The 26,157-nt window shown below is 47.7% G+C and overlaps 1 protein-coding gene across 3 annotated transcripts; it reads right to left on the bottom strand.

Moving 5' to 3' along the window:
- Nucleotides 1–122: 122 nt before the first annotated feature.
- On the bottom strand, nucleotides 123–13,864 carry ANKDD1A (ankyrin repeat and death domain containing 1A). 3 transcript variants are annotated; one of them, XM_064456088.1, is made up of 15 exons: nucleotides 13,742–13,863; nucleotides 11,274–11,377; nucleotides 10,468–10,587; nucleotides 9,792–9,890; nucleotides 9,228–9,332; nucleotides 8,249–8,347; nucleotides 7,894–7,992; nucleotides 6,670–6,768; nucleotides 6,214–6,312; nucleotides 5,730–5,828; nucleotides 4,678–4,776; nucleotides 3,238–3,333; nucleotides 2,064–2,265; nucleotides 1,238–1,369; nucleotides 123–1,005 (listed from the first exon to the last, which is right to left on the bottom strand). In XM_064456088.1, the coding sequence occupies exons 1-15, from the start codon at nucleotides 13,773–13,775 to the stop codon at nucleotides 944–946; spliced, it is 1,548 nt and encodes a 515-aa protein (XP_064312158.1). In that variant the 5' UTR covers nucleotides 13,776–13,863; the 3' UTR covers nucleotides 123–943. The 3 variants fall into 3 exon arrangements, with proteins under 3 accessions (XP_064312158.1, XP_064312159.1, XP_064312160.1); XM_064456089.1 differs by having other exon boundaries at nucleotides 10,489–10,587; nucleotides 13,742–13,862; XM_064456090.1 differs by lacking the exon at nucleotides 8,249–8,347 and having other exon boundaries at nucleotides 13,742–13,864.
- Nucleotides 13,865–26,157: the final 12,293 nt, after the last annotated feature.

Genomic DNA, 26,157 nt, shown 5'->3' on the forward strand with positions numbered 1-26,157 from the left:
GAAACTATGAAAATGAGCCCCTTCTGCTTGAATTCACCTCAAGTTCTAAATATAAAGTTGCACTGGTTTAGCTCTTAACTAAGAATTGTGCATTTTTTTTTTAAGTAATCACTGAGGCATACTTATGGATTTAAGGGTAAAATCTGGATTTATTGAAATACATTATTTTTCTTCTTGAAACGCTGTAAAGAAGAAGAAGTATTACATGACAAGTGCTATTTAAGAACCTGTATGTCCTTGTCAGAGGCTGCGTAGATAACCAATGACCGTTCTTATACTTGTCAAGCTATAGCCTAGGGATTAAAAAAATTACCTGTTTGATTTATAAACAGTACATGTATGTTAGTGTACACTTATAAGGAGTATGTGTTAATGTTCTCAGAAACTTGTTTGTGAAGAGTCAAGACACTAATGATCACAAGCCTTAAGGTTCCAAAAGGACCAAGTGGTGGCCTTGACTTCTTAAATTCCCCCCCAATAGTTACAAAAGTTACAAGACACAAGTGATCGACACTCCTCCCCAAACCCCTGAAAGGCAAGTAAAGAACATTTCTGAAAGCAAAGGCTTTCCCCTCAATAACTTAAAAAATAGACAATTAAAAATTCATATACAAAAATGTGATGAAAACAAGCTACAGTAAAATAGTATTTCCTGATACTCGCAGTACAAGAAGTGAGGCTCGCTCACGGAACTCTTATTGCAGTACCCAGCCCATAGGCAACAGCTGATAAAAACCTCCCTTCTGTGTAAAGAGGCATTTCAGACCATTAACGTGTGCTGAACCCCTTGTCATTTCACACCAAGGGAGCGGCAGCACTGCCAGCTTTTTAAGACAAGAAGCCCTTAAGTCACAGCTGCCTCCTGATCAGCAGCAGAGCCAGTGTTTCCTCTGGAGCTCCAGGACAGGCATCAGCTGAAGGAACCGCTGGGGCCCTCCCTGTGTCACATTGCTATGCACTTCCGTGGAGAGGCAGAGTCGGCATTTGCTTTTTTCCGAATGCTTTCTGTAAAAGAAGAGAGGCCCATCTGCTGCGGAGAAAGTATAAAGCCATGGCAGGATGTCTTAATTCATCCAAGTAAAAGGAAGAGAAAGAAATGACACGTGGTGGCAAGGGGGCAGGGTGGCTTCCAGCTTGCGTGAACTGGAATCACTACTTCTCCTCTGTGCGTGTTGTGTAGCCACAGAACTCGGGTAGTGCTCGGTGCGCGTTATTTGAAGGAAGACAAAAGTATTACCTGCTAAATCTCTCCTTCCGATCCCCACAAGGCCTTCGTACAAGCCCTTGATTGGATTTTCTCCCGCCGTGATCACGCCGTGGAGCCAAATAAGCAACATTCTGTGGCCGTGCTCCCTGTAGCTTTTCGTACCTGGCAAGATCAAACCACAACTGAAATCCTGCGCTTTGCACTGCGCGGCCCTGGCCAGAGTGGATTTCTGAGCCGGTGGGATTGGACACCCCTCCCTCGTCTTGGAATTTTAGTAGGATGCTCTGAAGTATGGTTTAGCTGAATTCCTAGCTGTGGTGTGGTTGCTAGATTAACATTAAACTTAACGGAGTGGGCCATGACTGAGCTTGGACTCGTCGGACAACCTTCTGCAGCGATACGGAATTTCTGCCCTCAGAGCACCGCTTGGCCCCCTCCTCGCGCTGTGCAACCGAACCAGCAGGGATCTGTTTCTGAAGCTCAGAAACTGCTTCTGCTAATGTATCTGTTAGATTCCAGATGGAACTTCACTGACTTCTTGGCTCAGCTCTTTAAAAGAAAAAAAAAAAATAAAACCAGCAAGTTTCTTCTGTCCTGCAGAAGAGGAATTGTAGCAAGAACCCACAGGTCTGGCAAGTGCCTCAGAAGGAGTGAGCGATGGACCGCTAACCCCCACGCTTGTGTGCTTTACCCCTAGAACAACTCTAGCGTGTAGATAACTCCGCGTTCATTAAAACCGGGATTTTTAACCTAATTTTTTTTTTGTTTCAAATAAGCCAGCTGGATTTCTTCATGCCTTGCTATTACTGCAGGCTTATCTCCTAGAAACACAGTCCAAGTGAAGGAAGGAAAATACCTGTCCATTGATGCTCGATGGCCCTAATGTGGGCATCAGTGAATTTCCAGTAGTGTGCCAGCTTCTTCCATTCACCAGGTTTGAGGTACCTAGTGGCTAATCTCCACATCACCGAGCGAATGTGCTGCGTTTCCAGCCTGTGATCCTGCTTAAAGGTCAAATGCTTTGCCACCCAGGAGTCGGAGTCGCTGTTCAGGTTGTCCTGCAAAGCCAGAAGAGGGGTTTTGGATGGGATGCTGTCGTCTGCAGCCTTCCACGTCCTCAGCTCTGCAGGTCGCTCTGAGTTCACTCTGGCACAGCACACTTTTTTTATTCTCTTTATTCTCTCATTTCACTCCGTTCTAATCACGCACGTTAACAAATACTGCTAACAGCAGCTTTGCCGTGAAGCCCATGCTGATGGCAATTTACATTTCTAAAGTGCCTTTTATCTGGGGCTTCTATGCAGAATCGTTTAATTAAATCTCCTTGCTCCCCTGCAATACAGGCACAGCTGCTGAGCCCCCTTTATACACCAGACTGCAAAGAGGCTCTTTCCCTAAGGCTGCGTGGAAAGCCCGCGCAAAGGCCTGATATACACAGCACTGCTGCTGAAGCTGCGCCTGAGCCACGGGCGCACGCCCTCCTTTCCTTCCTCTTCTTTCCCCACTACAGCACTGTCTTTCCTGGTATGGGAGGATGCCCAAAGGCTTACGAAGACACAAGGGATGTGGTGTTTGGCTGTACTTTCAGCACGCCCTCTGCTCAGCTCAGTTTGGGCATGTGCTTGGGGTAAGCACTGGGGCTGAGCAGTGTCCTGTTCAGTGACCTCTGGCCAAGCATTTTCCTGCTCAGTGCTTCAGTTTCTCCTTCTGGGAAAAGGAACTAATGGTACCCAATCCTACAGGGCTTTGGGAACAGCTGCCAAAGAATCTTTGAAAATCCCTGTTCCCTTCAGCGCAGCCTGGGGTTTTTAACAACAGAGGCTTTTTTAAATAAGGAAAGCCTTAAGTAAATACTGTTAGCATGGTGAGGACTTTTGTTTTTCTTAAGGTGATGAAAGTAGAGGTCAGGCTGTCACAGGATGTCCTGTATTTCTTTTCCTTTTGACAGCTGGTGATGTGGAGCCTCAGTGAAGAGTTTAAAGCTACACATGCCCTGGAAAGCGCAGGGGATGGCGGCGTAAGCTGCTCACCTTTTCCCATTTGTAAAACCGATCAGCTTTGATAATCATGTCCGCCAAGTTGATGTGATTGCCTCGGGCGGCGACATCGAGAGATGTTTTCCCTTGCTGAAATCAGAAGGGGAAAAATGAGCTGGAAAAGACCTTGCACTCTGAGGAGGTACAATCTGCACACCCTCCCGGCAGTCTGTAGTAGCAGGCAGCACGGCCTGTCGAGCAATGCACCCAGCTGGGATGAAGGACCCCTATTCTCCACCTGTAACCACCTCGGGTGTGCACTAGCTTCGAGCTACTGTGTGCAGGACATGGGGAGTCATTTTTCCAGGCACTGCAGCATCCCCTCAGTCACCGCAAGGGATCTGCCCGTTCGGCAGGAGCAGTTGGGAATGCATTCCCTAACCCACAGCAGACAGCAGGCTGGTTTCAGGCTCCCAGAAACATGGGCGCCACCGTCGAAGGACCAGCTCAGCACTACAATCCATGGCGTTTTATGGCCTTTTGCACAGCATGGAACTGAAGCGATTTATACAACCTCATTAATTTTATAGGCTCCACATTCACATGATTAGAAACGGTCTCCTAGGAGAAGCACGAGCTGATGGGACTGTGAAAATGTAACTGCACTCCTTACATGAACATGATTTTGGACTGGGGAGGGGGATTTGTATTTACATCTAAAAGCATCTAGCAGAAAGGAACAAGATTTGAAAGTTGCATGAAGGAAAGAGAGCCTGCCCAGCCATCAGGCATGCCAGCAAGAACAGTTCTAGCCTCAGATGTGAGCATAAGCTCAGGTTCACAGAGAAAAGCGTGAACGTGTTCCCTGCACTGTCTCACTGCGGTTCCACAGACTGCTGGAAGGTGGCAAACATTCACTGCAGCTGAAGGCTGCTTCAGCCAGGTGGCTTCGAGTCTGTATGTGCTTTAACCCACTGCAAATGGCAGGCACTATTTTAATCTCTGCCCAAGCCCCCTTCAGCATTTTCTGGGCACGTACCGTGCTTTCAGGCTGCACGCAACTTGCCTGATTCCTCCAGAATTCCTTTTGTTGATTGAATTAGAGGGCAAAAGCCCTGGACACCAGTGCCAGATCTATACCAACCAGATACTTTTAATCTATTAAAACATTTGTGCTGTAACTCTTGAGGTATATTATTTATCATTATTCAAGAAGATCTTTGATATTAATGTGCATGATAGAGCAAGTAGAAGGAGAAGAAAGAGTTTGCTCGTTGTGTTTTCTACCTTCCTAAGATCCGGTCACTTCTTTCCTGGAAAACATATCAAAATAACCTACTCAGAATTGTTTCCAGTCCTTATCCCTGGAAATGCCGAGATTTTGATATTATTACTAGCCTTCCTTGAAAATTATAAAAAACAGTGGCAAAGACCATCCATATTTTACCTCCATACCCCGCCCCCAGAATCTAGTCAACCCATGGAGACTTTTACCTTGTCTGTTAGCTTCAGATTAACTCCTGCGATGAGAATCATCTCGGCAATGTCCTGCCTGCCATGCTCCGCAGCGATGTGGAGTGAGGTCTGCTGTCTCTGCAGAAGGAGGGCGAAAGGACTAAATTTCAGAGAAGGACAAGCATGAGGCTGGAAGGACAGAACAATACCAGGAGGACGCACTGTAAGAGCACTGTCAGCTCTGCCCTCCTTTCCTCTCATCCCTTTTAAACTGAGGGCCAAACACTCTCCTACCTCAAATTGCAGTTGGGTTCCTCAGGCTGAGCAGAACTGGTCTGCCCCCGTCCCAGCACCAGCATTAGGAACCTCCCTGACAACATTTCAGTCTAAAGAAGGAACATATTCAGTCCCATAAAGCTCCCTAGGGTCACTCACAGGACTACATTATTTCCTGTTACTTAAAACAATTTCTGTAGGCAGATGGTTTGGCCAAGGGAGGAAAGGACCTTTGCCAATTCTTTGTTCCTGGGACCCAGGGCCGGGTTAGTGTGTATGCACTGTAAACTGTATGCACCTTGGGATTGTTCAATGGAAACAACTAAAATCAGGTGCAAAATGGGGCAATTTTATAGTGTCATCAGGAGAGAACATCATTACAAGAATGAACACTAACCGAAACATTACAAAGAAGTTACACATTTGCTAGCAAATTCATTCACAAAATTACAGTTTGGTGAGACAAAAGCTACCTCCAGGTTTGCCTCCCTTTCTCAGACCCCCAAAACATTTTGCAGAATATCTTCCAGGCTGAAATTCCTCCCCCATTTCCAGCAGGGAGGAGAGAGCCTGCCTACGCAATGTCTCTGCACACAGGTCCCAGGGACACGGCACAGCCCACGTGTTGAACGCCATCAAGCCATTACCTCACTGCAACACTCAGAATCATTTCACAGGTTTCATGTTTCCTAAGTTGCACTTCTAGGTTTTCCCCATTTTAAAGCAATTCTCTTTAATCCTGTCCCCAAGGTGATCAAATCTCCCTTGAAGTGGGTTCACATTTCAAAGACAAAGAACAGGAGCTGCAGGCTTACATTATCTGGAATGTCAAGGTCACACTCTGCATCGATGAAGAGCTTCACCATGGCTGGGAAGTTCTGCAGTACCGCAATGTGTGTCGCTGATGCATTTTGCTGTGGAAATAAGACCCTACGCTTAGAAAAAGCTTAGCTGATGGCACCAAAATGACCATATTTTGTGTTCAAAAAGCATGTAGACATGGCACTTCAGGACATGCTTTAGGAGGCATGGGGGTGTTGGGTTGACAGTTGGACTTGATTATGTTAGAGGTCTTTTCCAACCTTAATGATTCTATGATTCTATGACTCTGTGCAGTGCCCAGCGTGCCTCAGAATAAGACAGCTGCCAGCCTGGACTGGGGGCGGACTGGGGATACTGCCCCATCAGCGCAGACGCCACAGCGGCACTGGTCCTTGCGGGGTTGCTGTGTGCTCTTGAACAGCTCCACAAACTGGCTTTGCCTTTTTGTAAGCGATGAGAGCATTGAGCGGGACTTACATGATTAACAGCGTCCGTGTGGATTCCTGCATCCATGAGGATCCTGGCTATCTCCTCATAGCCATGCAGTGCTGCATAATGAAGGCAGTTCATCTTCTTCTGAGAGGCACATCAGAAGAGATGGGTATTAGTCAGGTATTACTTCATTCTCAGAAGCTGCAGTTCATACAGACTTTCCACAGAGATCTCCCTGCTTCCCTCCTGCAAGAGCCCCATGCCCCCATACTGACAAATTCATAGACATTGTCTCCACAGCCACACCAGTCCCAGGGCAGCTTCACCCGCCTCTTTGTACAAAGCCATGTGTACTTTCCTCTGGGCTCCCTGTGCTGATTCAGAAGCGCTGGGCTCCACATGGCCTTGTCTGGTAACAGGAGCCGTCCCTGGGAGGCTACAGGTCTGGGCAAAAATCCTCAAAGTAGTGTTTGGAAATGGAATCACCTCCGCAGAGCTCACCTGGGTTTGGGCATTGACATCGGCACCTGCCTCCAAGAACAGCTTCACACAGTCGCTGTGACCCCCCTCAGCAGCCAGGTGCAGAGCCGTAAGTCCTTCCTGGACAAGGCGAAAAAGAAGACAAGCAGCGTTTCTGCAGACAAGGCCAAGACAGAGCAGCGGAACCAGCAAGCCTCTACCCCGCCTTCTGAATCCATGACATGTTAAAATACCAATTCTGAGGGCCAGGGTGATTGTTAGGAAAACTAAGGATGCAATTATCTGCCTCCAACATATCAGAGTACTGCTCCGTCCTTATGCCACTGGAAACAGCTGACCCAGGGGCCACAAGACAGACATCATGTTCATCACCTTTTCTCCCCTTCAGCCCATTAGCAAACAAAAAAGGATTTCATGTGGAGAAGGAGGACAAACCATTTTCCTAGAGTAGCCCAGAAACAGCGACAGGCAGAGCTGGAAGCCCGTGGCCCTCAATCACTGGTTCTCCCTTCTGAGGCCTGTACCTCATTTCTTTACAAGAAACAAGCAGAATTCCTATCTGGTTTTATTATTGCTCTTTGCAGAAAGGGAAGCTCATCTGGGGGAAGACAAACGCTACCAAAGTTACTGCAGAAGGTAGTTTCCATTTTCTTTCACATCTTAATCACAATCAAATACACTTTCCGATGACAGTAACCAAATAAGACTAAAAAACCTACTGATAAACTTAATTGGGAGTGTGCCCCGGAATAAGTAACAGCATTACTAAGCCAATATTTGCTATCTAAACCATTAACTATGTCCCAGCCACATAATTTTCCAAAGGAGGTCTGTCAAATAGAGATCTCAAACAGAAGGTCCATATGTTCAGTGACTAAGTCAATATTATAAAGCATAGCGAAGTTTAGTTTAAAACACCCTCAATAACCATTTAGACACTTGAATGTACAAGGGTCAGGGAGAAAAAGGGAGATTAAATGGAGTGATAAGGTAGTCAGCAGATATAGCAGGAAGAAAAGGCAACACTTCACGACTGGATATGGGTCGAAAAAGGATGTTGCCTTTCACTGATACTCTGCAAGCATGACCTGCATTTACACACATACGCTTTAGATAAAATCAGCTGTTTTCTAAACCTCTCCTGTCAATACTGACTATTCAGCTTGATGACTGTGGTAGAAGAGTATTTCTAGGGAGGGAAATGGTGAAACTAATGTCGTTTTCATTTCATTTAAATATACTTACAAAGTTCTTTTCATCAAGGTCCACTCCAACATCTATAATCTTCTGCAGCACAGAGAGATGTCCATTTTTAGCAGCTAAATGCAATGCTGTATTTTCTTCCTGGAAGTAAACATCACTTCACACATATATGCATCACGGGACTGAGCATTCATACACCACAACTTTGCAGAGAGTATATCTAACGTGACTGAAAAGGAGGTTGCAAACAGTAGCACGAGTCTGAATCAGTCTTCATGCATAGTTACAATTGCTGACAACCTGCCTGCATGAGCCTCATTTGGTACCCTGTTCCCTGACTGTCACACCCTCTAATCCTTGGACGCTACCTCCCTGGTGCGTGGCTTTATGCCCATACCTTGTCTTTGGCACTGTGAGAACAACCCAGTCGAATTAGGAACTCTACCACCTCCAGCCGCCCATATTCTGCAGCCAGGTGAAACGCTGTCCTGTCCATCTTTGAAAGGAAACAGAAAGAAATAGAGTCCAAGAAAGGCTCAGAAAGCACAAGATTAGATAATCTGCTGCAATATAATAATGCCTTGGGCGAAAACCCACTGTGTGGGGGGAAAAATTGCTGCACTTCAAAAATAGCTACCTTTTATTCTGCTGTTAACTTTCAGTCTGCTTTACATTTGGGATGACCCTAACAAAACAAGGTGAACAGAACTACCCACTGGGGCCAACAACTCCAAGCCCTTTGGCCTCACCAAACACTGGAAAGTAGATCTTTTCGGTGTTTATTTCATAAAATAGAGGATAATAAATAGTTTACTAAAAGCAACTAAGGATAAAAAAATTGAATTAATATCTGAGACCCCAGTTATCGAGTGAGTCAGAACCGCTTTTGGGGAAAAGGGGAAAGGCAGCTTTCTTGTTGCCCCATTTAACTCCCATGTATCAGAGTGGGGATCACTCTAGGAACTGTGAAGGCCAGGGAGTGGAAAAGAGTGAGCACAAGCTCCTGTGTGCTCCTACTGTCTTCAGGAACAGATCAGCTCATGTTGGAACAGGCTGGGAGAGGGTTACCCTTGGTCATTGCTTACCTACACCCTGGAGCATCAGCTGCACAAGAGAAGGACACTGAAATTCCTGAATTCATTCTGCAAAAGGCTACATTGGGAAGCCTTGGCTGCCAAAGCTTGATCAGAGCCAGAATGCTCATCATCCCTAAGCCCTGCTCTGCAGGAGAGCCAGAGCCTGTGCGTGATACCCTTAGTTCTCTGGGAGTAGCATCTGACTCTGAGCCTCTTCCCAAGACCAAGGGTAACATTCCTGCTAAGCTCAGCAAAGCAAGATCAGACCTCGTGAAACAAAGCAGTGAAGAGCCTTCCCACCTTGTCTGTCTTATCAACACACATGTCCTCCAGGTCCTCCATGATGAACTCCATCACCTGGATGTGTCCCCTCTGAGCCGCACAGTGGAGCAGGTTCCTGCCATTCTGGAGAGGAGATAAAGGACCATTCATTTAACAAGTCCAAGACTGCAGGACAGTCTCTTTTAACAACCTGTTCTTGTTAGCAAAGACCCATCCCATGCCTCCCTGCACCTCTAGGGCAAAATTAACTTGTGCTGCATACAGCAAGTTATGATTGAAGTATTAACGCTCCTTTTCCCAACCAAGGTCTACTTTAAAATACACGGACTGCTGATTCACTAAACCCATTTCTGTAACACCGTCCACATCACCACTGCACAAACAGAAGCTGAGAAATCCGTATATGTCTCTATGGCTACAGTTATGACACCTGTTACAGGAATAAGACAGAAGTGCAGATGGCAGTCCCCACAGCAGACGCTGTCACACACGATTACCTTAGCTCACAGGTAAGCCTCTCTCTCTCCCCCCTGGTCACTGTCTGGAGCTGCGTGATGGACCCGTGTAGGGAGACTTTCTCACCCTATTGACACAGTTAATCTTGGCCCCAGCATTGATGAGGATCTGCAGGACACGGAGGTGGCCAAACCAGGCAGACAGGAGAAGCGCATTCATTCCAAACTAGGCAGAAGAGAGATACAGCTAAACTGCAGCCACTACCATCCCCACCCTGGAGGGAAGCTGTCCCTCCAGCTTCATGAAGTTTCCCCGAGTATTTTTGTTTCTCTCTGGCTTTCTTTAGCCCCACTTATTCCAATTATTATTATTCCTGCCACAGACGGTCGCAGCAGCTGAGCAGAGACCTGCCTCTTGACTGCCACTTCCTAGTCAATGGTGCTGGTGTTCTTAAAGGGAAGAGAGAACTTGCTGGCTGTCACTGTCTTCCCACAAACCCAGACAACACAACCAGAAGAAGCCGAGCATCCCCATGCTATACAGACAACTTCACAGATTCTACCAGCCTACTTCCTGGTCACTGTGCATGCAAGGAAAAGGCCAAAAGGCAGAGCACAGACACATCTTAAAACAAGGCATGCTCCAGAAAGGCACTGCACCTGCCTTGGCAGGGAGGCCACAGCTTCCCACACACTGCAATGCCTTGTGTCACCCACCCAGAGCACAGGCACGGTCTGTAACTGCCAGCTCATCACCCAGTCCCTGGCACCCCCCCAACACAGAGCACATTTGCAGGACACACAAGGGAGATCCGCCTTCGTACACTGTCTTCGTCATCCACCGGAACACCGTGATCCAGGAGCAGTCGCACAGCATCCACGTTCCCTGCTCCGGCGGCCCAGTGCAGGGCAGTCCGGTCTGTCTGGAAGGGAAGGAAGGAGAGAGGGAAGGCTGAGGTATGCAGAGTGAGTGTGCATCCACTAGCCTTCCTTAAGGCCAAAAACTCCTTTGTCATCCATGGAGCCAGAATTTCCCACACTATGCAGGGTTTTCTTTGAAAATAGCTCTCTCTCTCTTTGTTCTCTTGTCAGGCAGATAGCGACCTCTGCTAGTCACCTTCTACTCTGAAACTGCAGTTATGGACTATAATGAAAGCACAGGAATGAGAAATATCACTGACCATGGATGGACAGATCGAAACAGTGGGGATGGGTGCGATCCCATATTTCCAGGAACCTACTGGTCAACGATGGGAGACCTGCACCAGGAACTGAGTTAGTCCCACAGCCTTGGTGCAGAGAGATAGCAAAATCAAAGCCTTTCATTGCAACCACGTGTATCTGGCACACGGGTTCCAAGGGGAACTATAAATTATCAGTGTCCCTCAGCGCTTGCAACTCTTCAGTCTGTCCAGGATGACAGTGCTGTGGGTTCCACTGTGTTGTGAAACTGCTCAGTTGCTACAGGCCCTATTTAGCACTGGGCGGTGTATTTCAAAGCTTTAACCAATTGAGCAGCTAATGAGGAGAGTAGCGTTAAGAAGCTGCAGTTCTGAAACCCACCCTGAGCACTTCCTGCAGCTTAGAGGTGGAAAAACCCAGGACTTACACTGGTTTTGGCTTTGATGTCGACCCCTCTCCTGATGAGCTCCTCCATCCTGGCCGTGTCATTATGCTTCGCCGCATCGTGGAACTCCTTCTCTGAATGAAGCACTGCAGCAGAGACAGAAGAGCAGGCATTAAAACAGTGCTGGCAAGGAGCATAGAGCAGCATGCCCCAACAAACCCTCCCTTCATCTCACCGGCCCCAGAGGCTGCAAGGAAGGATGACTGCAGAAAGATTCTTCCAGCAAGAATCCCAGCCCTACCGTCGTTGGCATGGTTGCTGGATTCATCCTCTCCCATTATCTCCCCTTCCCTGAGCACCCCTGTGCCACATCAGTGCTCTTCTAGACCTACCAGCTTCTCTTCTAATTTAGTGTCTTCCTCTGTTTGCGTGGACTTGCTCCAGCCCCAAAACCTTTTGACCCTTTAGGGCTGGCACCCTCCAAGGCCCAGTGCCAGTGTGAGGGCTCAGGCAGATGACCCAGACCCTTTTCTCCATCCTTCCACTTACATCCCACTGCCCTACAAGGAGGCTTTTACACATGGTCCTGCTGTCCCTCTCCGGGCATCCTGAATCAGCCAAGCAGCACAAAACTGCTCATCTGGCCTGTGATTAGTGTTGCGTCTCTTAATAGACTGTGGCAGTTCTGCACATAGTTCACCACAATCAACAGTATTTGTCCTGCACAGTTAGGCACAACTTAAGGGTGTTTACTCTCCATGCTGGGCCTTGCCCCAGCAATCTTCTCCTTGATCGAACAAACCTTCCTGCCAAGAAATGAGAGCAAGGCTGTGACTCTGGGCCTGCTGCAGCCCTACAGGGAGGCTCTCAAGGTTTTCGGCAAGGCTGGCGTCAGTATTTGTTGGACTGAGCCTCTGCCCTACTGCTTTTGGGGAATTGTTTTGAAAAGTGCTTGAGTCAGACCCTCAGCCTGTCACAGCCCACTGGAGAGCTGGCTCAGGTGTTCTGCTCTTGTCTATGTTTCTGCAGATCTCAGGCTGGCTGCAGTTTGAGGGTAGCAGGGGCTCAATGCAACTTCAGTCTGTATCAATGTATCGACTAGACTAAGCACATGCCATACAAGAGGCATTACAACATATTATTGTTCCCATTCCACCCCACTGAGGAGATAAACAGGAGACTTGCTGTCTAAATAGCACTAACCCATTTCTCTCTGGAGGGCACAGAAGAAAGGCAGCCCTACTGTGGACTCCTAGGGCAGCAGAGGTATAACCTCATCCTCCAATTTCTGTTCCTCTTACCTTCAATCAAAAACATTTAGCTCAAGAAAAACACAAATAACACAAGTCTTAATAACAGACAGGGTCCATTCAAGAAGGCAGCAGGATTTGGTCACTGGTTTCTGCAGGAACAGAATGTTCTGTACTCGTATATTGAGACCCTGTTCTCATCTGGTCAGGTGTGTTAATGGGACTGCATTTCCACACCGCATGGACCCTTCATTTGAGAGGAAATATCAGGAAAACTTGGGAAAAACCTGTGGAGTTTATGTTAATTATTAACACCAATGGCTACAGATGTACTACCTCCTTGCAAATGCTTATTTCTGTTCAGTGGAGTAAATCCTATGTTTCAGTTAAGCAAATGTTGCTGCCCATGCTCTCCAGGTGTCAGAAATATATTCTCACATTTTATGATCACACAAAGCATCATTGCCCAGAGATGCCAAACCACCCCTTGACTTATTCTTTCCTCTGCTTCTGAAGATGTAGTAACAAACCTCGCATCGCTAAGGCTGTAGAAACCGCAGCTTATTTATTCTCAGCAACACATGGGAAACGATTTGATGGTCTAAGTTTCCTACTTAGTGTCCACACTGGCGAAGCTAACACTGTAAATGTAAATGTGCTCCTCATCATGGCAAGCACCCGCCCAACAGCAGCAGCATTTCAGTAGATATTTAACAGTTTTCCTTCTCTTTTGAGCTCAGGTTCCAGGCACTGCATATGGATTCAGTTATCCCAAACAGCGTGGAAAACATTTTAAGTGATTTACCCTTAGTGCAATGCACCAACTCACAGGCAGTTTATTATGCAAGAGATTTAAAAAAAACAGCAAAGGAGATGAAAGGCATGCAAAGAAGTGCACTAAAACTGTTCTTTGGGCTCCAGCTGGGGCTGCAGGACACAACGACAAGCCAGTACGGCTGGGGACCGGTCAATAAAGGGGGCGAAAACGCCGAAGTGGGGGGTACTGGCGTTATTAGCAGCATCTCAGGGGTACAGGATGCTCTGGGGCAACAGCGGCCTCGATTCCCGCGTAGGTCATACACCTAGTTTGTTTCTGAATGGTTTTTTATATGTTTTGTTATTCTTTAAAGCACCTCGGCCACCGTCCCCAGGCCCGGGGGAGGCCGGGGCCGCGCCCGCCCGCCCCCGCCACACGAATCCCCCCTCCCGGCGCGGCGCCCCAGGCCCCGCTGGGGCAGCCCCCTCCGAGCCCCCACTCACAGCTGTCACCCTCCGACGCCAGGTCGTCCCCCATGCCGCGGCCCCTCGGCCCGCCAGCCCCGCCAGCCCCGCCGCCTCAGGGCGGGCTGACAGGCGCGGCCCCGCCGCCGCACGGGCGGGCTGACAGGCGCGGCCCCGCGCCTCACGGGAGGGCTGGCGGCTGCCGCCACGGAGCATCTCTTTAACTGCTGTTTAAAATAAAATAAAATAAATCCTCTTTCCGACAAACACGGTGTTTTCGGGCCGGTTTGGGATGACTTGAAGAGGAAAATCCAGCTACCGCCATTTCAGTCACGGGGCTGCACGGCTGTTACCTAAGCCAGTGCTCCTCTTTACCTCAGCGTGGCTCCGCTCAGTGCTGCTACTTTGAGGCGTGGGTGTTTGAATTCTGTTTCCAAACCGATTTGTGAGGAGAGGGATTTCTGTTCTGAGGGAAATATGAGGTAGTTTGTTGGGTTTTCTCCCTGAAAGCAGGGCTCAGGTTTTTGCATTTCCTGGGGATGAGGTGCTCTCATCAACCCCACTGCCAGCCATGGCATGGTGGTGGGTGCAGGAGGCAGTTAAAAGTGCTCTTCACTCAGAGTTTTATTTAATTCTCCTGTTTCAGCATCTGGGTCTGGTTTCGTCTTGTATTTTCTTTTCCATTGTGGTAGCATTAGGGGGAATGGACCAGGCAGTTGCTAAACTGAGGTTGGGAGGAAAATCAGATCTGTTTTAGGGAGGTCTGAGGTAGGCAGAAAAATAAAAAGGTCCAAAACAGCAAAAAAAATGTCCAAAACTGGGTGCTTGGTCCTGTCAGTGCTGTATGTCTCCAGGCTGGAGAGGTGTTGCTGCCTTTTAACAAAGGACCAGGTAGTGGCCCTTCTGGCAGCAAATCTTTCATGGATCTACACGGGGCTGTTCTTTTTGCCACAGCTATTTCAGTTCAGCCTGTGAAAGGGCTCTGGCACGGGTCTGGCCCCCACAGCTTTCTCCCATATCTAACTTGTCAGAGTTAGTGTGGCACATGAGTGTTCCCTACTCCTTACGTTTTCTAGCCTTTCCTGCGTTTGCTTGCACTCAGTCTTGTCACGGATATGGGGTGACGCGTTCAGTGGTACTTTGGGTTGATAGAGTAAATGCTGTTTGTTGGCCTTCAAATACATAGGAAGGTGGTGTGAGGAGAAAGGAATAACCTGTTCTGCAAATCCAGGATGGGCAGGACTGGGAGACATGAGCTTAAATCATGGTAGGCAGGACTATGGTTTCTCCTGTGTACGGCTTCCCAGTGGCCAAGATGGCAAAGGGGATTTGACTGCAGAAAGGGGGTTTCTTTGCTGCTTATCACAGCATAGGAGAGGCGACCCTGCAAGGACCCTTCCAGCCATGTTCCTCTGATTTCTCCACTTAGTCCCTGCAGCATCGGCTTTGCATTCCCTGCCTGTCCCATGCTGGCCTACAGACCCGTGTCAGACGTGCCATGGGCCCGTCTCCTCCTCCGCCTCAGCAGGACACCCCGGAGGAGCCCCCCTGACCCCTCCAGCCCCGCTGTAGCACGGGCTCTGGCTGCGAGCACGCACAGATCCCCGCGGCCACATGAGGGTGCCAGTGCCGTTCACCTGCCACGATGTGCTGCAGCGAGCAATGAACTCCAGGGTGCAGATGGGACTGTTCCCTGGGCTCAGGCCGGTTTTGGGGTACACCCCTCTCCCGGGCACCCTTGTGCGGGTCTGTGCTGCTCCTGCAAGGGAGCGTGGGGCGTGGGCATGTGGTGGGAGATGCAGGGAGGCTGGCAGTGTCCCAGGGAGATGAAGAGACCCTCTGCTACCTCAGAAATGTCCCTCCGTGGGCACAGCTACACCCTGTGCAGGGACACCAGAGCTATCTTCAGGGCTGGGGAGCAGCAGTGGTTTCCATCTCATCGAAGCCCACTGCCGAGGGTCTCTGTAGCCAAGTGCTGTGCTGGTGCAGCTGACCCACTGCAGGGACCACGAGCGGGGCTTGGCCTGGCCAGCTGTGAAATGAGGAGATAGGCTCTAAGCTCTTGAGTGAATGCAGATTGTGTGCGGGTCTGTGGCTGGCTGCTGGTCTCACAGCTTTGGATTTGTTTTGTTTTCCTTTTATTCAATTTGAATTTAGAAAAAAACCCTCTCTGATAGGGAAAGCAAACATAAGGTCTGTCTGGATAAAGGGGAAGCCCTTCTTTTGTACAAGAGCTCAGTGGGTTGGGCATCCTCCCCGAGGAAGGGGGAGAGCTAGATTTGATCCTTGCTTCTGCCAGAGGGGACGTGCAAACCCTGGTCTTCATAAGACCCCAGAGAGTACCATAACTAGCAGGCGGCGAGCATGTCTGGTGCGGAGAGTTTTTCTTGCTCTTTCCTGTTATTTTAAATAATTAATGATTTGATGGAGCAGGGAATGGAGAAGGCAGGTGTCCCGTCTCCCTGGAGAGTGGTCTGTGCACCCGGCGAGACAGAGTCTTGCTCTCTTTCAATGAATATTTAAGTGTCTTTAGACAAATTGGAATGGTGCCAGCAGAAATGACTGATAAGGGCTGAGCCCTTCCCACTGGGTACCCTACTGCCTGGGGGCTGGGGAGACAGCCCTGAACAGAGCAGAGAATAATCCCTGCTTGTACAGATGTACTGTGCATCCCTGCCTTGGGTGGGACCCCTGGCTCTTGCTAATCCTTTGTTACGCTGCAAGAGTTCCTTGGATGGAAAGCTGTCCAGACTTAACCTGCCACTGTTAATGTCATTGTCTGCACCTCTTCCAGAGCCTGAATCAGCCAGGACTGATCACCCGCGGATCTTCTGCTGCTTAATGCTGACCTCAGAAGAGAAGTAGCACAGATGCACTGAAAGTTTGCATCTTGTTGTGGGCTTGGGTGTTTCCAGTGGGCAGAAAAAAAGCAATGTAGGCAGTTCTTCCCGTCCTTATTAAATAGGTATGTGTTCAGGGGTGGAAGGGATGGAGACTTTCTGCTGATACTAAGTACAGACTGCAGCAAGGATTTATTAACAATGCTGAACGCTTGCCTAGCGATGCATTTATTAGCTAACAGACCTAAAAGAGCTTTTGGATTTTTCTGCTAATGGTGTAGCATAATGAATGACAGGGGGAGGTGATAATTTGACCTCTTTTCGCAATATATTCCTGATATTGACCCCATCTTCAGAAAGGCACTAAAGTCTTCGACTTTATTTCACTTGAAGAATAATTTTAGCTAAGCCAGTTACGTGCTCTTTTTCACTCAGGAGTGAAGCTCTCTGGCATATAGCATTTTGCGCTCTTACCTTGCATGCACAATTTTTATGTGTTAGTTTAGGATAATTGTTATTTTCAATCTCCAGATTTCAAAAATCATGAGTCAGGCTGCTTAAATCCATGCCATTTTAAAATGTGCCTCTGTTTGCTCTCTGGTTTAGTTGTATACACTGTGATTTTAAAGTCAGTCAGATTTGTAGCTAGCCATGTAATACAGCCCACAAACCAGTATGTGTTTATGCAGAAACAGTTGCTTACCTAAAGGTTTAGCAAATTGGACTTTAATTTATAATCTTCCTTTGGAAGCAAAACTGGAAGGTGACTCCTCCTGCCTGCAGCTGCCTGTAGTCCAGGAAGCCAAGCCTCTGCTTCCCTGGAGCTGCCCACAGTGGGGGACCCTGGTTCAGGGAACAGCCTCTGCCCCTGGAGGATTGTCTTTTCCGGCATATGCTGCCACAGTCAGGAAATTGAACACTGCATGGAAGAGGGGATGACCACGTTCCTCTTTCAGTGCTGATGGACTGTTTTTACACGACCGGGTGTCAAACAGCACAATGTGCTGAGATGGCAACCATGGGCTCTGCGTGGCAGCACCTAAACCAGGTCCTTTGGGCACGGTGGTACACGGCTGCCGTTGATGCTGTGAGGAGCTATACGTTTGTGCTGCTTAATGCCCTCACTGTGGATATAAAAGGGACTAACTGTACCAGCTCTGTGTCGTGGCTTGCAAACTGCCTTCCAGGTATGTCCCATTAGAATGGAATACACATTAGAGCTCTGCCTACATGGCTTCACGTATGGCTCCATCTTGTTTTTTGTCTGGGCCATGCATTTAGTTGTCCTGTAGAACAGGTAATTTTTGGTGCTTTCTTTGATAACTCTGTTGCTGTGACATGCTGCAGAGCCAAAACTCCTCTGGGAACATCCCAGCAATGCACACAAATATCAGCCCTATAGCTTCTAACATTTGACATACGAAGCTTTCAGAAACCCTGGACACCTAATGGGACTCCACAAACCCACTCTGGAAGCCTGAGAAGGGATCCAGCACTTTCTTCAAAGGCTGCATTCATCTCCTAGCAAGGCTTCCACAGAGGAACAGCTTGTTGAGGGACCTGGGAAGCTTGGAAGCTTTGCCAATAATAATTCAGGCCCAATTCTGAAGTCAAATATTTAGTTGAACAGAGACTGTCTGATGACTGGATTAAACACAGACGGCATCTGAGTGAGCTCGACACTTCAGGTTTTTGTCAGTGTCCATTTCACGAGGCTATAATTCCATTTTTCCTGTCTTCCCAGACTCTGCTCATCTGTGTAGTGTTTCAGACAACACAGAATGAGGTATTTCAGCAGAGCTGTTGCTCCCAGCTCAGGAAGCAGCCTGTATCACAAAGTGATGTTCTCTGTCATAGGCTTAGGAATAATCCAGTATTATGGGTTTGGGAGGAAAGCACGTTAGAGAAATTGAAGGGCTGGTTTGCTTGTTTGTTTGTAAAGAAAACTCTCAAGGAAGCCAGGAAATGTCAGAAGGGTGGGTGAGTGGGTCTTACCTGGCAAGATGCTGCTGAATGGGGTTGGCACAGATGGTTCAGTCCATGTTAACAGCAACTGGAAGTTTCAGCTGGTGATTTTGAACCTCCCTCTCCTGTTACTCTCACTTCCCAAAGCTGATAGGCCTTTAAATCCCTTGAAAAGACAAACAGGCTTAAGCTTCTGTGTAGCTTTAGAAGTGAAGCTAACACTCAATTAGCACTATGGCCGGGGCTGTTCCTGACAATCAGGTCACTCCTGTTGATCCCTGACCTTGGCATAGAGCTTAATGACACAAGTTCACTACATCTTCCAACTCAGTAGAGTTCTGTTCCAGTTTTGTTCCAGCTGTAGAGAACTGGGCTGACATCTATCCTGCAAGGATACATGAGAAGCAAAAATAAATACCTGCCCAGTATCATTTGTACCTGAACGATATCTTAGAAAAATACTGTGTGTGGGAAATCTGTTATTTCTGTGATGCTTTGTTGAAGGAGGTGTCTATGACCCCATTGTGTTCAAACCCTCTTAATGCATGAGTCCCAGGTTTGGCCAGTAGCCGGGAGATGACTGGTGTGACAACCTGTACGTCACAGTGTAGATCAGGTCACACTGGTCATCCTGGCCTTGCTATGAACTGTACACCTTACTGGAAGAGTAGAGGCTAGTCCTTCAAAACCAGGAACATGACTAGTATGGTCTTAAAACATCTACTGTGTGAAGGAAAGCAAGTGTAGCAGGGAAGGATCTAAAGGGGAGAAAATCCTCCTTCTTGAATTTGAGAAGAGAAACAGTGTGATGGAGCTGGGGTCCCTGGTTCGAATGCAATGGTTAGCTGAGCAAGTGTTTGGTTATGGGAGGTGGGAACGGCTGCATCATACAAACGAAGCAATAATCAGACACCGAATCCTAATCCCCTTGCCGACACGCCTGCAGGCAATGTTTTTATTCTCACTTTCCTGCATGTGTAAAAAGAGGGAGGATCCTCGGCTTCTTGGGTCTCTGAGGACTGTCTGGCTCCTAAGGGCAATCTCTCCTCTGTGTTTTTCAGGACAAAAGTGCAGCTGAAATGTAGGATTTTATAGCCGTAAACCTTAAGTGCTGAAACCTACTGCCAGAGGCACAGCCCTGAGCTTCTCTTAGGCCTTGCTGTAGGGCTCAATGCTAAATCTTAAGCAAAACAAAAAAATCTCGTGTTTGAGCTTTTCATAAAAGCAAAGTGGAAGCAAAGGGTCACAAAGCTGCGACGCCATCGCTCCCTTCTTCTCTGACACCATGGTAAACCACAGAGTGCAACAGAAGCAGGAAAGCATGCTGTTAAGAGGCAGCAGTGCAGCTTTGGAAGCGTTTCATTTCTCTCTCAGCAATATTATTCCAGAGCCTGAAACGTCTGTCTCTGCCTCCAGCCACATGCAAGTGCACTGAAAGAGTTTTGTTCCAAGCCTAATGAGTAATTTCATGGTCTTGGACTTGGAGGGGAGGGGGGCTGGGACAGCAGCCACAGTCATGTGCTCTACAAGGAGCTCTGCTGATGTCAAAGAGCAGCCTGATGACTTTTATTGCAAGCCCACCGGGCTTCCCTTTAAAATCTGCTGCTAGAATTGTGGTGATCAGTGCAGAAACAGCTCCTACACGAGCTGCTGTGTTCCAGGGGCTTCCTCACGGCTGGGCGCAACAAGCACCATGGAAAATAATGCCATCAGTGGAGAGGAGGTGAGGGAGCTCAGCTGGGCATCAGCTCGCTGTTTGTGGAGAGAACACACACGAATGCAGAAAGCGCTTTGCCTTTCCTGGTTCAGGCTTCAGTGCGATGTGCTCGTAGAAGGAGGGATGAGGGAACAAACAGTCCTGGACAGATGTGTAATCACATTGCTTGAGTGTCTAGCAGATGATGCTGAGATGTAGCGAGGCACGCAGTCTTGAGAGCAGACACGGAATGAGCTGGTTCAAATTGTAGCTGATCTCAGAAGCATTTTAAAAGCACATATCCCAGCTTTCTCTTTGAGAAGGACAGGGTTATCTGTAGAGAGCAATAATCTGTACAGAGCACAGGAAACAGAAGGCAGATGTTGTCATGTGTTTATTATATGTTTCCACCACAGGGTCTTCCTTTGGGACAGGCTTGCAGATCCCAGGCCCCAGAGCAGGACTTGCCCAGCTCCATGGATGCACCATGCTGTGTTTATCTAGGGCAGAAGAATATACAGAGCTTTTCCTCCACCTGCCCAGGTTCTCCTGGTCTGGAGAGGAAGTTTATATACATTCGCTGTGACTCATCTGTAGAGCCTGACTCATTTTCATGCTGTTACTCATAGAAAGGGAAAGCCAAATGGCAACCAGTCTGTGCCTGTAGACACCTGTAATTCTCCAGCTTTCTTCTCTTAATCTCTGGATGAGTTTCTGTTTATCGGCACTAACACACTTACCATGTTGAAGCTTTTAATACTTCTCCCTACAGAGAAAGACTGATTAGAAAATGAAGCTTTCTACCTCTAAAGCTGAGAGGAAGTGTGCTGAATCTCCACGGCTGCTTGTGGAGTTCCCGAAATGGGACTGTTTCAAGCGGGCACTTCACAGAGGTGGCAACAGGCTGGGACCAGATGGAGAAACCAGGCAGAGCTGGGAACGGCTGCAGAGTTACTGCAGCTCCTGAGCTGACCTCTGTGGTCTGGAGGGAGTTGCTGGTGGTCTGTCTTTTAAAGGTGCTTGGTGGTAGGAGATCCTGCTTCCAGCGGCGGTGGCTTGTTGGTGACCAGAAATCTGCCACATCAGGTCTCTGGGTTTCTGTCCCATGCCTCAACTCCTCACTGTCATATAAGGACTATAGCTCCATGGGGTTCTGTAGGCTGCTAGTCCTCAAAGGAAGGGATGGTGCTTTACTTTGTCTCAGCCCTTGTTGCACTGACAGGTCTGGAGTCTCTGCTCACTTGAGACCTGGCTGTTGCTCATTCGTGCATATTTTGCCTGCTCATCAGCGTGCAAGGAAACACTGGGTCCTGGTTCCTTCTCTTGCAGCATGATGGATGGGTTTTACTGTGTTAGAGACCGCACGAGCATGAGTCAGATTCAAAAACCTCACCCAAGATCTGCATAAGGAGGCTTTAGCTGTGAGGTGGGAACCGGTGCCTGCCACTACAGCTGCGCCAAACCCAGCCTTTCCCATTTCAGCCTCATTTCATGTGAAAACCGCAGTGCAGCCCTTCCCGCACTGCACAGAAGAGCACAGTGCAAAGCTCCAGGTGGGTGGGCTGTCCAGAGGACAAGGAGGGATCTCGGGCCTAGAGCAGGGGTTGTGTCAGAGTTAAGGCAGTTTCCTCTGGGTTATGGGAAGTTGAGGTTCAACTCACCAGTCTAAGTGTTACAGAGGGGGCCTTGGCCTCAAACTTGGCTCTCCTTTCTCAGCAGCCTGTTGCTGGACAAGAGGCCACTCTGAGGTTCAGTTCTTTTGTCATTTACCTTGATCCAGTCTAAAGAGCTTGTTCCATGGACTCTCAAATGAAAAGTGGGGTTTCAGTTATTTTCTGGTGGAAAAAATATTTTATTGGAAAAATTCCTGCGTGGCCTTGGTATGCTTTCAGCTGGCATCCTGCCTGCCCCTTTCTGAAAATATTGCTGATTTTGAGTGCAAGTGCTTCTTGTGAGGCTGGTTTCCTTAGTCACAATCCCTCACTTGGGTTTCTTTTTACCTTGAGCAGATGGTAGGAGTTGGCCGCTTGTTAGGTGACACTGAAGTGACCTTCTGGGGCTGCCTGCATGTCCTGCTGCCCTTCATGGCCGAGCGTGGCGGAGAGAGGCCAGAGTTCCTGTAGCATTTAAGGAGCAGCCACTGCCCTGCTGCTCCTAGCTGCTGTTAATACTCACCACCGCCCCCAGCTCTGGCAGATGTGTTGCAAAAAGCTCTGCGGGCAGTGGAAGCAAGCTGGTTTCATCATGACAGTGTAGTTATCCTTTTAAGGGAAAATTCCCTCTGGGAGCCAACCCTCAATTACCTCCTGCTCCACTGCCTTCTTGCTGGAGATGGCTTGTAAGACAGCTGAGTTACAGCCACAGTAACTCAGTCGAGCGCCTAGCAGCTCTGAAAAAAAAAAATAATTAAACTGTTGGCCTCTGTTGTTTGCTAGTTATTGCTGAATCTAGAAATTGGGGTCAGAACCCAAAGGACTGGCTCCCCTCATCAGTGCATTTGTGCAGAACCAATCTGTGGACATTACATCTTCAAACCCAGATGCTATTCCCATGATATTAATGGGCTTGTATACAGATACCGTGTTCTTCCCTAAAGAAGTCCATTGCAAGATTCAGGAGCTCTGAGTAGTACAAGACTGGTGATAATTAGCCGACACAAGTGTCTGCTAAATGCCAGGAAACTGGGGTAGGCAGTGGCTGCATTTCAATTTGCTGTTATTCACTGCGGTGGATGGGAGGGGTCCTCCAAGGGTCCTGATTCGGAAGTCGAAAAATTCCTTCTATTCTGCTGACATGTCCACGGGGGCGATGTCTAACCGGGACGGGGCTGCTGCAGAGGTTGCCCTCTGTTTCTGTCGTGACGAGCAGAGCAGGAGCGTGCAGAGCTGTAGACAACAGCCCGTGCTTGTTCTGACCTATAGGAATGGTGGCTTTGGCTGCAAGCCCCCAAATTTACATCTTTTCTGTTTAACACTGAAAATCTTTTAATTCCAAGCAAGCTGCCTACCAGAAGAGCATGACACTTCTGAATGGAAACTTGTCACAGGAATGAGACCAGACCCCTTAAAGGAATTCTAGGGACTGCTTCTTTTGACATCTGTAAGTTTACTGTGATTGTTGGAGAAAATGGCATTTTCTCTCCAGACAATGACAGACTTGTTTAAAAAAACAACCCTGTACCTGCGCAGCTACCGCTGTCTTGAGCCAAAACCAACGGACCACAGCCCGTGGTGTGACTGGTTCATGTGAGGATGAAGCGATGGTCCTTGGAGGAAACAGTCCCGGAGGAGCCAGGCTGGATCCCTGTGCCCCATTTTGAGGATTGAAATGCACAGGAATCCTATTCTGCCTGCCTAGAGCCGGACTGAAAGAGCTCTCCCGTCTCCCCAGCCTTCCCAAGGGTTTGAATTCTCTTCCTCTATCTAGAGCAAGGAAAAAAAAAATTTAAAACTTCTGTAGGCAGACAGAAAGCAATCACATGAGCTCCATCAAAATATGTAATCTCATACTTTTAAAAAGTCTTAGGATAAATTACTTTAAAAATTGTAAATTAACTGAAGTGTTGAAATTGTGTTTTCATGCTGCAGAGCAAAACCATCCCCTTTTGAAATGTCAAACGTTCAAAGCTTTTTTTTTTTACATTTTTTTAAACCAAGATACTTTTCCACATCTGCTGTCCTCTGTTACAGTTTTGGGTTGCTGCTTTGCCCTGAAAACATTTTGCCAGAAAATTTCTCGCCAGCAATTCCCGTGAGGCCCTGATTCCACCACTGGAGGTGGGTGGTTTTGAACCCGCCTGGATAGAAAGGCGGAAGTGTGGCTAAGCTGAGAGCAATCCTGTCATTCAAATATATAACTATTGTTTGAACCGATGACCTTTCAGAAGTTCATTAGTTCTTGGCAGTCGAAAACAAGTGGAATTCATTTGCCTTGCTCAGAATATCCAGCATTGCTCCAGAGAAAGAGCTGATAAGAGGCTCTGTTGCTTGGACAGGAAGGTTATCCGCGTGCTGGGGACTGGCACCGGAGAACGGAGGTTCAAATCTATACCTCCTGTGATCTCCCATGTGACATCTGACATTTTTTTCTTGAGCTTCATTTCCCCTTCACCACTGTTTCTTGCAAAGATGGACAATGAAGAACTGGGCAGTGCTTTGCTGTCATGGTGATGTGGTCTAAACAAACCCAGAGTATTTTGCCAGTATTTCAAAACTGACTTCTTGTTGCAAATGAAATAGCAGAGGAACTTGCAGTTTTGTTTGTACAGATCCTTGCCCAGTTAGTCACGCTGGCTTGCATATCTGTTAGGACTTTTGGAGATCTTCTAGTGTTTTATCGATATCAGTGATAAATATCCCAGTGTGCAGTGGCGTGCTAGATAATTTGCATCTAAAATTGATTAGCATTTCTCCTTTAAGAAGCATTTCTTTCTGTGCCAGGTAGGTTTCTCCAGAAGGAAAAATAATTTTCCTCCAAAACTACTTGAGGTTTTTTGGGGTGGGAGGGAAAATTATTAATATAGTTAAAAATTTCACCAAGCATCTGAAACTATTTAGAGACCAAGAGGGAATTAAATGTTTCAATAAGGGGTAAGGGAAAGCCAGTAACCAGCTTTCAGATATCCTCATTTCTGCATATGAGTCTGCCGTGTGGTTCTGAGGGGAAGGAGAGTTTGGATCTGTTTGCGTTGCATATATGTCACATCCTTACCTACGAGTGGGAGCTAGTAGTTAGCATCGCCTTCCCACGTCTTGCCCTCTTCCTACCTCTGACCTCTTCTCCAGTACATCCCCTCACAGTGGCTTTGTCTTTTCCCCCAGAACATCTCCAAAATACTTCAAGTTCTTATTTTAAATGAACAATATGTCAGATTCAGCAGTTATCTGTAGTATTTGCACAGTATGTCTTATCCACTTTTGGGCTAGGAATAATAATCCTTTAACTGTCACATCACCCAAATAAAGCAGGATTTGGGGGTCCATTCCTATCCCTGCTAAGGGTTAGAAAATTCATTAAAGGACAAATTCTCAGCATTGGCTTTTGGTTTGCTGTTTTTAGGAGCACTTCATCTGGTCATCTAATGTTTGCTGCAAAATGTCACTAATGCATCAATTAAAAATAAAATTATCTGCTGCAGGAGAGTGAGTTTAGAGCCCATCTCTTCAACAGTCTGTATCTTTGCCTTCATTCTGCAGGGTGAGAAGCTCCGCTGTCTCTCCTGGCTGCACAACAAGGCGGAATTCATTCATGGCCACAAAACACCTTCAGGTCTTCATTCTGGAAGATGCTATAAAAGAATTGTGGATAGTGGTGTTAGTCAAAAAAAAATGGAGGTAGTTCTAGCTTGGGTTCCCAGTATTTTGATTCTATTCATTCATTTATTTTGAGCAAATTATTTTAAAATTCATTTCCTGACTTTGAAAAATACCCATGTTCCAAAGCATAAACTTATCCCCCATGGGGATGTAGAAACTGGCTCATGAATCCAACGGGGATGAAGAATAGGGAGGTTTTCTTGGCAGTGGCACAACTAAAACTTATGGACAGCTTCTATGAACACAGTGGAAGCTTTCTAGGAATGCGTTGTTCTGGCGGAGAAGGGGCATGAGATGGGAAAGTGGGGAGAGATGAGAATGGGAATCTGGAACAGAAGGGGAGAAGAGAAGAAAGCTGGGGAGAGCAGGCCAGGCTGAGGACATGTAAGCGGGGTCTGTGGGGGATTTCTAGGGCACCATGTTTATCATCCCACAGCTCCCCAGCAAAAGGGAAGACAGGGTTAAAGACCTGAATAGCCTGTGGGGTTTATTAATCCCTCAGTCTAGTGGCTGAGGCTTCTGCCAGTGTCCTACGGAAACCATATGGCTGGGAAGCACCTCAGGCAACAGTTTCATCCACCTTTTCATGTAGAAGGTGAGATATAGCCACCTTCCCAGCAAATCTGCAATCCCAGTGAT

This window comes from Phalacrocorax carbo, chromosome 7 (assembly GCF_963921805.1).
Source record: "Phalacrocorax carbo chromosome 7, bPhaCar2.1, whole genome shotgun sequence".
In the NCBI taxonomy this organism is placed as follows: domain Eukaryota; kingdom Metazoa; phylum Chordata; class Aves; order Suliformes; family Phalacrocoracidae; genus Phalacrocorax; species Phalacrocorax carbo.

Excerpts from the sequence above, each read along its gene's own strand:
- ANKDD1A (XM_064456088.1), bottom strand. The coding sequence starts at position 13,775 with ATGGGGGACGACCTGGCGTCGGAGGGTGACAGCT. Across the intron at positions 5,829-6,213 it reads ACACGGACGCTGTTAATCAT|CAAAATGCATCAGCGACACA; the intron begins GTAAGTCCCGCT and ends TTATTTCCACAG. Across the intron at positions 3,334-4,677 it reads ATCTGAAGCTAACAGACAAG|CAAGGGAAAACATCTCTCGA; the intron begins GTAAAAGTCTCC and ends TTCTGATTTCAG.